This window comes from Centropristis striata, chromosome 2, assembly GCF_030273125.1.
Source record: "Centropristis striata isolate RG_2023a ecotype Rhode Island chromosome 2, C.striata_1.0, whole genome shotgun sequence".
Taxonomy (NCBI): Eukaryota; Metazoa; Chordata; class Actinopteri; order Perciformes; family Serranidae; genus Centropristis; species Centropristis striata.
Window position 1 is genome coordinate 12041943 of NC_081518.1, and position 13130 is coordinate 12055072.

At 43.4% G+C, this 13130-nt stretch overlaps 1 protein-coding gene across 1 annotated transcript in view; it reads left to right on the top strand.

Moving 5' to 3' along the window:
- Nucleotides 1–7198: 7198 nt before the first annotated feature.
- gse1b (Gse1 coiled-coil protein b) overlaps nucleotides 7199–13130 on the top strand; it is a 179474-nt gene continuing 173542 nt past the window's right edge. The window contains exon 1 of the mRNA XM_059349192.1: nucleotides 7199–7354. Within this exon, the coding sequence (XP_059205175.1) occupies nucleotides 7244–7354 (111 nt within the window). The 5' untranslated portion in view covers nucleotides 7199–7243. The remainder of the gene's footprint in view (nucleotides 7355–13130) is intronic.

Sequence of the window (13130 nt, forward strand, 5' to 3'; positions counted from 1 at the left end):
ACACACAGTGCTTTTGGACTACAGAGAGTCCAGTGGTTGCACATTACCTGAGGAGGAATCAGGTGTATTTATGATCTGCAAGTTTTACACAGTTCAATAGGTGCTAAGTTATTAGAGTTAAAAGGTGAACAATGGGGGTGGAGAAATCAGCAGCATCAGCCATACATGGATGTTTGGACGCAAGCTGTAGGAAAGGAGAGGCATGAGGAAGCATGCTGGCCAGCTTGTATCGCCCAGGTGAAGGTTTATCAGCTGAAGACCCTCAACTGATAACCAATTGGATATTGAGGCTGTCCAGGACATCCGCCAAGACAGAAGGAATGGCATCACACTCTTAAACACCCACTCCCCAGACTCCCACACACACAGACACATAGCACAGTGTTGTGTCTTTGCCCTCCTCCTGCCCTTGTCATCACCTCCTTCTTACAGAACTCCTGGAGGCCCTACACTACTCAACAAGAGGATTTTATTCAGATCACTCTCCCGCTGTATTCCCTTTCTCCCCTTGCTAACCCCGCCTCAACACACACATCCCTCCCTGTCCCCCCTCATCTCGTCTCCCTTTCCACTCTCCTCAGAACCCGGAGGGTCTGTCAGAGCAGAGCAATTTCCATACAGAGCGTGAAGACCAATACGGCTGATATCTCAACTCACATGAGAACTACATGCAGCGCCATTTCAGCCACTGAGAATCTGGACCCAGAGATCAATATTACACACACAGGCACTTTAAGCAATGTTTGAACACAGTTACAGGGATGGCATCAACATTTCTCACATTCACATCAGTAGCTACAGTCTTTGATATGTAGCACATGAATGTGTTTGTGCAGCATTGTGAGTCTTGAACATGTGTATGGAAGCGTGTACATTTTATGTTTCATCAACCTGGAAAAAAAAGGACATCATATGACCTCCCGTTATAGGTAGGCTTCTATTGGCAGGGACTCTAGTGATACTGATACTGAATGATAAGCTCATGCAATGACCCAAATTATTTGCCCTTTGGTGTTTTTATTTGCATCATGCTTCTCCTATGGAAATTGATGCATTGTAGCATGTTTGCCCCATGATTTGCCACAGTAGTAATGTACACTATATGGCAAGGCACAGTGGTTTTGACGTGTGACCCATTAGTCTTGTCTTAACTTGTGACCCTTCATCACAACTTTTGACTGTAGTATGGAATATATCTGAAGAAATAATGCATTATGTGTTTTTTATGCACTATCTTGCACTTATGTCTTTCCTTCTCATACTTGTTCTCTTTTAGCCCTTCTGCTCTACTGTGATTTGCCCGCATGAGCCTCAGTCTGACTGGCTGCACAGGGGGATTTCCCAGATGATGCAGTACCACAATTTGACACTGCAAGGCAGTGTTGTAAATCTGTGCTGACAACACATCATTAGTGTTTCACTTTGTGTTAGGAATAACTGTTGGTGAGGACACAGTAATTAGGGCATGCACTGAAAATACATTAATTTGTCAATTCTTTAATAAATTAACATTAATAATATGATTTAAAATGCCCCCACTAACACTTTTATGCAAGGTAATATATGTGTGTGTATGTGTCTTCACTCCGTGCTTGTGTTCTCTCCCACACCCTCCCACTTTCTCCTTCTTTCTCCTTCTTTCTGTGGGAATTGTCAGTAGAAACAAGTCAGCATAGCTCAGGAATGCATTTTTTGTTATCTTTCTTGGTTGCCATGCTAAAAAGAAAAAAAACAGATCATGGGTGGGCAAGGAGTTACAGTGATGCTCGACAGTATCATTACGAGCCTCCCTGAGCTTCCAGGTTTGAATGTCCAAGAGAAAGTTTAATTTGTCTTCAGGGGACACATTGGTGATGAAGAGGGTCATGGGGTAAGGGGAGGAGAAATGTGGAAGTGCAGGTAGTAAGGTAGAAGGTAGCCCCTGACTCTTTGACATCAGTGAGTCAGCAGACAGTGGACGAGGCCAGGGACAGCACACAGTGGAACGGACAGACATAACTGTTTATGTGTGTTATTGTTAGATGACGTGACTGTTTGAGGGTTGATTACTCCACTTGCTGTCTCGTCTTTGTCTAAGATACTGGAGTTCAGCCATGGGAAGTGGGCGGTGGAAGAGGTTGTAAATATTGTATATGTGTGTACATGTGTGCACATGTGCATGGAGTGAGGAAGATATTGAGTGCGTTGTCAGGCCTTGAGCATCACTTTGTTTTCCTGTACAGTCCTCACTTCACCTTCCTTGAGGACCTGTTGCTGCACACATTGACATTTAATAACAGACAGAATGAGAGGCAGCCAGTTAGAGATGCATGCATGTATGGGAAGCAGTTCTGAAGTCATGCCAGAAATTCTCAATTAGACTGGGGTCTGGACTCTTTATTGCTGTTTTGAAGCTATTCATAGCTATGGCCTTATGTTCAGGGTCATTGTCTTGCTGAAAAATAAATCTCCTAAGTTATAGCTGTCATGCAAACTAAAGAGGGATTTGTGACAATTTATCTCTGAGTCTGCTGCATTTATTGTTTCTACTGATGTGCAGCATCACTTTTTACAATATGAGACCCTTTAACGGTCCCATATAGTAAAAAAGTGAATTTTCATGCATTTATTTATTCATTTGATAGTGGCTGAGTGAAAGGGGAGACATGTAGGAGAGGACTCCGAGCTGGAGTCTTAATTGTATGCGCTCTACCACTGGGACACCCAGAGTGAATTTCCATGCATTTTTTGTTTTGAAAGTCAGTGTGAGTGCTTTATACAGTATATACTGTACACTAATGTGTACAGTATACAGGACTGCTTTAACTATAATATATATTGATAGACAGTGCAGCTTCATTGCTGTTAGAGTGACTCTCCAGCTGCAATGATGGTGCATAGATGCTGTGAGCGCAAATGCAGAAGACCTGGACACACTGACCAATCAGAGCAGACTGGAGGGGGGCTAAAATGGAGCATTTCAGACAGAGGGTGAATACAGGTATATTCAGACAGAGAGCAAGAGAAAAATAGTGTTTTTTGAAAATACAAAAATACAAGTATAAACTAGAAAATTGCCATGATATGTCCCCTTTAAACATGTAACACTTTGTAAGATGGTAAAAAGGCCAGTTTTGGTTTTATAAGACCAGAGAACCTGATTGTCAGGTTGAGGTTGTTTCATACTCTCCCACATGCCTTCTGGCAAACACTAGACCAGATGGCTCACTTCAAAGGAGACTTTGTCTCTTTTTTGGCTGCAATTTGTGAAGCACCTGAAGAACTGTTGTCACACTGCACACTTTCTCCCATCTCAACCATGAAGTTTCTGCGTCAGCTTCTTGGTGGATTCTTCCATTTGTGCCCTTTTCACTCAGACACTCAGAAGCATATCTGTGCCATATTCTTAAACCATTTTTAGTGGATATTCAGTGCAGGTGTCAGAATTCTGCAAGTCCACTATCTGATTAGACTTTTGATTTTAAGGTCACAATTACGTTGATTTAAACTTATTTTTCTTTCCAGATATGAAGGCTATGACATTGTTAGATTATCGAGTCTTGCCTACTAAAGCATCATTGGTTTTATTCCTGGATGACTGACGTTCACATTTTCTAATTATTATTTTAAAGAAGACTGTGTGATATAAAAATCATATTTTTGTACAACATTCAGACCATATGGGTCATGAAACTTCACCTGTCATTAATTACACAAAATGCATATAGGCTGCACAAGTTAGAAGTTTTCAGTGAGGGTGGTTGCTTATTCAGTGGATTATTTTGTGTTTTATATATCATTTTATATATATATATATTTGTTGACATTGATTAACTGTACATTCGTAATGAAGCTATATACTCCATGCATATGAATTGTCTGATGTATGAATATGAGGACATATTATTAATATCATCTCATGTTGCTCAGATACATCTGCAGTATTGCACTCACTGATGATTATCTTAGTTGTCCAAACAAACAATCTTTCCAAATTGCTTCAGCCTACATAAAATGAAAAAAAAAAAACAACAACAAAAAACAACAAACCAGCACTTAATTCTCTCCGTTTGTAAGTTTGAAAATGAGCGTAATTCATATGTTATAGTGAGAACAGATGAAACAAAAATGGCTAGACATCTACTGGAAACTTTCTTTTAATATAAAAATCACACAATGTATTAAATGAAAACTGATAATAAAGTCAATTTACATGCAATCGCCCTTAAAGGGTCTAAGATTAATGAATATAGAGCAGTTTCGAAGTTTTGCTTGCAGATGATTACCTACATGCTGCATGAGAGTCTGTTTATTAAATGCACGCCCCCGTGCATGGATATCCTGTGCATAGTTAGTGGGCTACTTTGACGCATGGGCAGCTTCTGCAGGAGTGTGTGCTCATAATCGTTGTAAAATTATTACTGGGGGCTGGCAGGGGGTGGAGGTTGTCTTCTGGGGTGTCGGAGCGGGTCCCATGAATCGGGGATGGCGCTGTGTACAGTGGAAGCGAGTTAGCAGCCAAAGTTTGCAGAGCGCAGGCAGGAAAGTTCGCTGGAGAGGCGACCCAAGTTCTTCTGTCATATTACCTACGGATTTCCAGTGCAAACATGCGGACTACAGACTTCACTTAGCAAGGACTTCTGTGCTGTTCAGTGGATGCTTTTTGTGAATTTCTTCCTGTGCTTCAGAAATAACAGTTAACGGTTTGCCGCACGCTGTCGTTTCAATGGACTATCGTGTGTCTTATCATCAAGTGAGTAACTTGGACTAACATTGATTGTATTCCTGACCTGCAGATAAGTGTGGACAATGAGCATAACTTAAGAGTTGACGTTATGCCATGTAGCCGAGTCTGGGGTGTTTAAAAACAATGAACTCCCCCAGTGACAAGGAACTGGCACACTTATCTCGGAAACACCGACTCATGGCTGCAGCTATCCCCGGTGAGGACAGCCCATTGCCCGGCAACACTTCCAGGACCGATCGCAATGGATTAGGGGGTCTGGTTCACTGTTTCATATGTGGAAGCGGAGTTACACCGGGGAAGGAGTTGAGATTACAAGTGACATACCAAAAAGAGAGGCTTCCGTTTTTCCCGTTTTTACAAAACCAGGAGCCAGCCCCGGGTGCGTGTGAAGTGAGCCCGGATGGACATACGCTGGTGTGCGCGGTGTGCCACTGCTTTCTGACGGAGCAGTGGAACTCCTTCGAGCGGAGCAGGACGCCCATTGAGAAGCGCATGTACTGGCTGAAACGACCCTATCAGTGCGACTCTCGGCGTGTCCCCCAGGAGTGGAACATCTCTTACGATCTGGAGAGGAGAATCAGTGTCAGCAGCCAGAACTACGACGGAGGCGCAGACTCTGATTTCTCTTCTTTTTCTGAAAACGAGAACATATCAGACCAGGAGATGGATTTAGTCGACAGAGCCAGTATGAGCAAAGACAAGTGCCTCAGAGCATCTGGCAAATCGCCAAGAGACAGTAGCAGGAAGAACAATGTCATCAGTGTTAAAAACAGCCCGGATTCACAGCGGGCAGTGCGCTACCCGGTGGGTGTTTATGGGGCGCAGGGATCGCCAAAAGCGGAGGGTGTTCTGCCGGCGCGGCGCGGTGCTAAAATTATGAATAATGTCTGTCAGTCATCAGAAGCCATGGCAAAGTCCCAGGAGAGATTCCCTCAGCGATGCCATGATAGTCCTTTCGCTGACACACCTGTGCAAGACAACGGGGTCATTATGCGCAACAGGCGGTGGCTGGATGAGGGGAATGTCAGACATGTGGAGCCGCGTCACATTCAGCGTGTTGCCGACAGCAGCTGTGCTTCGTCCAGACATCCATCGCTGCTGTACAGAGGAAGGGGTGAGGGTCACCCCAACACTGCTCTCTCATCTGTTGGCACTGCTGCTGTCACCACTAAATGTAACATGGCTGTTTCTAGGGAGAACAACTCTGACAGCTCTGATGAAGATGAGATTAACATTACGAGTGATAGTGACATGTATGAGAGCAAAACAGGCCCAACAACTCAGTTTAGATCTGTCAGAGACCTTTCAGCAAGAAAGTCGCACCCCACTGTGGACACCTGTTCAGAGGAGTGTGTTTGCTATATCTGTGGCGCTGGGCTCAGTTATGATGGCCGCTTTAAAGTAAGTGTTCAGAAACAGGAGAAGGCACAAGGCGAGCCCTTCTTTCCCTTCCTGTGGCTTCACTCCCCTCCCCGGGGTGCAGTACCTATCAGTCCAGCAGGTACAACCCTGGTGTGTGGCAGCTGCCACACCTCCCTCATGCAGCAGTGGAAGAGCTTTCAGCTGGCGGACGTGCCTGTCCTCCAGCGCCTGTATGTAGTCCCCCTTAACCAGGCCACCAGTTCTCACCATCCTTCCCAGCTATCTCCCCCAGAGTCCATGGAGTGCATTACTGAATCCAAGGCTTCCCATGAGGCCTGTTTCCTCTGTGGTCAGGAGTGTGAAGGAGATATGAGAGTGGCATATGCACAGGCTGGTGTTGGCAAATCCCGAGGTGCGATGTATTTCCCTTTCATCAACATGCTGCCTTGCCCGCCGAATGCCCAAGGGGTGAGGAATGGCCGTATACACTGCTGCCCACAGTGCCACTTTATCCTGGAGGAGATCTGGGGTGCATATCGACTCAGCCTTAGTGAAGACCTCATCACCTCTGTCAGCTCCTTCCTGGTCAGGTACCACGCTGCCATGGCCATTGAGGGGTCTAGGCCAGCCCATTCTCAGACTGGTGTGGCCTCTCGTTCCAGCAGCTCCATGGCGGTGTGTTACCTGTGTGGAGCTGAGCTGTGTGCAGGTGGAGAGTACCAGCTGCATGTCAACCCGCCTGGGCGATGTGGGGAAAGGGAGCCTTTTTTCCCCTTTCTCACCGTCCACCCTCCTGCTCCCCGTGCCAAGCCAGTGGACGCCACAGGCCTGGTGTCAGCTTGTAATCTCTGCTTCCACGACCTCCACACCCAGTGGGCCCAGCATGAGAGCAAGGGCCTGTGTCCCTCCACTCCTTCTACCTCTGGGTTATCCAGTACCAACCCCCAGCCACCCAGCTCCCCCTGGGCCCGCCAGTACAGCTGTGAGGGTTTTGTGTGTTTCTTCTGCAGGAAGGAGCAGTGCAGGCAAGGCAGGCTGTGCGCTGTTACCGTGGCGAGATTACCTGTCTTCCTGTATGCACCTCGCAGCACACGCACGCTCCTGGTGGATGATGGGAGGAGGTTGGTGATTGGCTCATGTGTGGAATGTAAGGCCATGGTGCAGGTGGGACAGAGTATGCAGCAGGACAGGGAGAGGCTTGGACATGGAGCCTTAGACGGGGAGAGGAAAGAACCAGAAACATCCTCGCCACAGTCTAGACATAAGGTAAGCTGCTTGATAAGACACACAGCCAAAGGTCTTATTTTTCCCCAGTGTCTTCACATTTTTCTAGATGCATTCACAAGCGTGGTTGAGATGACAGTCTTTTAATCCCCCCTACATTCCCACAGTGTAGCACAGACTCTCTGCCCTCATATGACCTCTGAGTCTAATGGCAAGGGGTGATTTAGACATTTTCCATGCTGAACTTACTATGATGAAGAAAGGGTTATCGTTGTGATGCAGATGGTACTTTTTGTGCTTTTGACAATTTCACTGCGTTTCGGTTTAAAGCATTAATATGCTTGAAACTGCATACAATGTGTACAGTTTTCGCTCCTACTTTTTGCAGAAGAGTACTTTCTGTGTTTATGTGTACATGGGGTTGGAGATTGGAAAGCTTTCTTATGGCAGCCGACCAGCTTGGATGAACAATGATGAGACAAACATTTTCATCAAAACTTACTTCTATAAACACCAGGGAAAAACTATGGGGATCTGACGGCCAAGGCCAATCTTGTGTTTGCCGTGTCCATGTGTGTGTGAGTGTGTTTATTTGAGCGAGCATGACTAAGTATGTCTCACCCGGTGCTGAACAGTTTGTTTTGGTTTGAAGGATTTCGAGGATCTTAAAGAGCATTTTCAAGGGAGTTCATTTAAAGCAAGTCTAAAGTTACTATATTTCTTTTAATAGTGAACATAATGATAACACAAAATGCAAAAAAATGCCTACTCTGCTAATTAGACCTCTTTTACTTGATGTATTGACCTCATTTATTCATCAAAACATCAGCTTTATCATTCCGTTACTAGTCCCTCTAAAAACCTATGCCATGGGAATTTTAACTGATTATTTAAAGTGCTCCTTTAATATAGTCTCAATATTATATAATTTAACACAATGGAAATAGAAAAATCTGACCAACAGGGAGTAATATGGACCTATAAGTCATTTATTATATTTTTGACAACTTTTGTTCCCAGGCAAGATATGACCAAGGGAACAAAGATAGAGGCTGTGTTTAGAATCCCATACTAACATACTACTTAATGTACTTCATACTTAGTCTGTATGGTCTACATACTGCCTAATAAATCAACAATTAACTATGCCATTACCAGCAGACTGTTAAACTGAAGTAAACTCAAACAATAAATCTTCTCTGCATCACATGACTGTATTGATCATGGCGGTACCACTCTGAGCTACTGTTAAATAAAAAAATGCATTATTTAAATTATAAAATACATTTTCCACAATAAATTAGGTGAGCTCCTGTGCCTTTTCTCTTAAAGGGATGGTTCACATCCAAATCAAAAATACATATTTTGTCTCTTACCTGTACTGCTATTTATCAGTTTAGATTGTTTTAGTGTGAATTCCTCAGTGTTGGAGATACCAACCACAGAGATGACAGCCTTCTCTCAAAGTATGAGACTATATGAAACTCAGCTTGTGGTTTCAAATACATTTAAAAAAACTCAACAGCAATGTCTCTTTCCAGAAATCATGACTTGGTTACTCCAGATGATCTCCAGACTACAATTAATGTAGGAATTGTACTAAAAAGAAAATCTTGCCATATTTGGCTAATTAGGCAGTGATGTGACTTTATTCATTACAACAACTGCATGGCATGTTTTATTATTCTAATGGTTTCCATTCATATTCAGGACAAAGAACAGCATGTTAACATTGTAATAAGTGATTCTGATGAGTGAATATGCTTGCATAGGTGGTCCAGATGGGCCAGCTCAGGGAACACTACATCTACACACTTCCTCTGAAGACAGATCATTCTGTCATCGTTAGCTTTCTTGCCTTTTTCTGTCTCCAAAGTTTGGTTTCTTTCCACTCCTCTCTCAACAACACACATAGAACTCCTGTCCTGCTGTTAGGAAGTGGATTGCAGAACCCTGCTTTTCCATTAGCAGGGAATAGATACTAGTTGGAGGCTTTGGGGTTATATTGGGGACCAGTGCATTGCAATTGAAGATGGTGATGTGTTGATGAAGAGCTGAGGAGCATTTTCACAGCCAGTTAGATCTGTGAACAGCTATCTCATGCAAACAGACACTGACTGTCCAGATATGCAGGACACGTGAAGAACATCTGTGGATGCCATTCACACTCTTAGAATGTTGCACACTCACACCAGCTGTCTGAAGCTGTCCACCTAATTCTCTCTCTGTCATTTAAATAAGTGTTTGACTGGTTACTCTCAAACTGATGTCTTTATTATTTCTCTGAGCACCCGCACGTGAGCTCAGATAAGCTCATAGCAATTGTATATGAGGGGATACTCGTGATATAGAGTGTTATTATGGGACCAGCTTCTCTGCTGCCCGCCAAGGTGGGGACATTGAGTAGGGTGGGTGGAATGAGAGGGGAGTCCGGTCAGGTTGGGTTTCGGGTGATCATTTTGGACTGAGAGGGTCTGCAGGTGGCACAGCCAGTTTTGGCCTGAGGGAGCCAGTGACCTCATGGCTGAGAAAATGCCAGCGTGTGTTTCTGTGGGGACGGGGAGGTGCAAAAGAGCTGCGGGGGAACAGGTGCTTTGTCCTCTAGTGTCATGCTATATGCTTGAGAGGGTCTGTCATCGCTGGGGTTTGAGCTGTCAGGAGCGAGTGCCCATCTGGTTCCTCTTAGCACAGTGTGTGCCTGGTGGAGGTGGAAGATAAGCACACATGCATACAGTATTTTGTTATATTTGATCCCATTCAGTGCAATTTGGTTCAATTCCATTCTCATTTTTCATGTTAAACAGCAGTTTAGCCTTAAAATGTGCAAAATCCAGTGACATAACCAAGAAGAAAGAGAGAAATGTAATATTTGATGACAGCCAGAATAAGTGCAACCCACTTTTTAATCATTGTGCTGTTTGCTATGGTGTAAACATTGATGTGCACGTATGAATGCTTTTCCTCTGAAGTGTGAAAGAGTGGAGATGCTGTGCTGTCTGTTTTCCCCGCTTGGTAAGATATGAATTAGCGCATGAAATGAGATCTGCCACAGGACACTCTAGTAGCTGTTAACTCTAACACACACACACATGCACACAAACAAAAGTGATGGCTGGTTATCATGTTCTCTGTTCTGCTGCTGTGTGTTTAATTAGTATGTTGGACATGACCTTTGACAGGTGTGTAAGTATAGAGCCCCCAGCCGGCGTCTGGGAAGGGGCGGCTGGTCAGCGGGTCTTTCACTTGCACTCTCGGTAAAACAGATGGCCGCCGGTTTGTGGTCGTTAAAATCATTGTTTTCTTGAAAGGTTGTTTTAATTGTATTTATGTTTAATAAGATTGTAACAGGATGGCATATGTAGAATGACTGCCTTAAATGCATTTGACCTTCTGAAGTGCTTCTGAGCAACATAATGAAGGCCATAAGTCCTTTGTGCCTAATTTCTGACAAATTCTGCACATAAAGATCAAACAGAGGCAAAGATGTCAAAGTGCTCAGTGTCTAAATAGTGATGTGTGCTTCCAATTTTTCTCTTTGCTGTGGATGGAAATGAGAACTGGTTCCAGGTGTGGAAAATTGTCAGAGCTTTTATAATTTCCTTTTTATCAGCGCTGACATGTTTTTTTGACAGTTGTACATCGCAAAACAATGACGTCAAACTCACATCTCTAGAGAAGAAGGTGTCAGGGCAGATGTAGAATATGTAAAACTTGAGTGGAAACACTGCAAATAAGCTGAAATATCTTTCTAGATAATATGGGCATAATTTCTAGGAATGCCATGTTTATGACACTATACACACAAGAGCCTCTGCTTTACAACCGAAACAGCATGTCCATTACAGAGGGTAAACATCCTGCTGTAATAACATTAGCACCCTGCAGATAAGCTTAGCAGATTTCTTTGTCAATGAAAGCTGCTCCAATATCCTCTTGTTTCAGGAATGATCAGGAATCAATAAGAGAAGTGATAAAGAATTAGACCGATAAGCAGAAACAACACTGGCATTGGTATCACATCAACAGTGTGCGGAAAAAGAGGGAATTTTATAATCAAAACACAGCGACTTTGAAAAATACCTTTTTGTTTGGACTAACGGAAGCCTAATATTAGCTTTAGCTGATCTATGGAATACGTTTTTGCCTTTTATCCTTCAAGAGGGGAGACTGTTATGCAATATAATAAGTCTTTTCATATTGAATTGTCATGGATTTACTATGTTCACATAGTTTTAAAGAGTCAGATTACTGTCGGAATACTCTACATCTCAAGCTAAAACCCACATTTGTGCAGGTAGAATAAGGGATTGGTTGTGTGGAGGAAGAAATCATTAAAAAATATGTTTCCTCTGTAGCTGGACGCTGGTTTAGTTTAAAAACAAGAACATTTCTAGGAAAACAAAGTGGCAGTTGAAAGTTGAGCTTTTTTAGACTGATCTATCGAGAAGAAGAAGAAGAAGAAGATTACTTTATTAATCCCACAATGGGGAAATTCAACCTCTGCATTTAACCCATCCTTTTTTACACACAAGTGAACACACCATGCAAGGAGCAGTGGGCAGCACATTACTGCGCCCGGGGAGCTGTGCAGGGGGGTTAGGTACCTTGCTCACTGGCGACTCTCCAGTTGCAAGCCCGATTCCTAACCTCCAGGCCACAGACTGCCCACAGACTCAATAACTATTAATATTAGCAGTAAATGTGTCCTGATACAGTTTTTCTCTCAACTGCTAATCTTGAGCTCGCCTTCACTAAATGTGTTATCTTCTGCTACCTTTCCTAATCAGACACAAATTGCACTGTTTGGAAGTGCAAAGTGCATAAAAGGCAGAGCACATAGTTGATTCCTTATGAGCAATAAGGGTGGGCTTGCATTCAAGTATTTCCAAAAGAAACTTTACTATAGAGATCACTTTTTAAAAACTTAAAAGCAACAAAAATGACAAATGTGGCCAAGGAGAAATGAGAAAAGCAAGAACAAAACACTGGTGAAGAAATGATGGAATGCTCCAAAGCTAAGGCCCTAAGTAAACTGATTAGATAGCGGCACTGCAAATGCTTTGTTGATGTAAGGATTGAGATTGATTGCATGCTTTTGATATAGATGTGCATGACTAAAGCCAATAGCCGAATCCCAGTCCCTCAACAGTGTGTCTTCTGCTTGTACAAGGACATAAGGGACTAAAACAGCAAATAAATCAATCATTAGTCAAGCCTTATAAAGACTAATACTACATATTTGTACATAGATGCAGAAAACACAAACATTTTAAGCCTCTCTTGCTCATACACACTCATATGTATACATGTGTGCATACAGCGTGTGTCTGTATGCTTGGATGTTTATTTTTGTATGGTGGTCTGCTGAGTGACTGTTTCGAGTGCATGATTATTGTTGACCTGCTAGAAGAGCAGAGACAGGTCTCTGTGACTGAGTTCAATCATGCAGTCGCTGTATGTGTACGGGAGGGGTGTGTGTGTGTGTGTGTGCATTGTGTGTGCTGTGGCTCATGTTTTCTGTGTTGTTTTCTGTGCTACTCCTTTTTGTGTGCGCGTGTTGTGTGTGTGTGTGTGTGTGTGTGTGTAAATTGTGTGTTGATGTGTGCTCGGTGTAAAAGATCGACTGTGTTCTCACTGCACGGCCCATATCCTGTAAAGGAGGTATTTGCTGTCACAGGAAAAACATGCCGGCATCTTGACAGTGTCGCCAAGGAAGATTTATAGTGCAGTGAAAGAAGGAGTGAGGGCAACATTACACACCAAATCTGGATGTGAAGTTGAAAAGGGAGAGAAAGATTATCCTGAGAGAAATATTGGA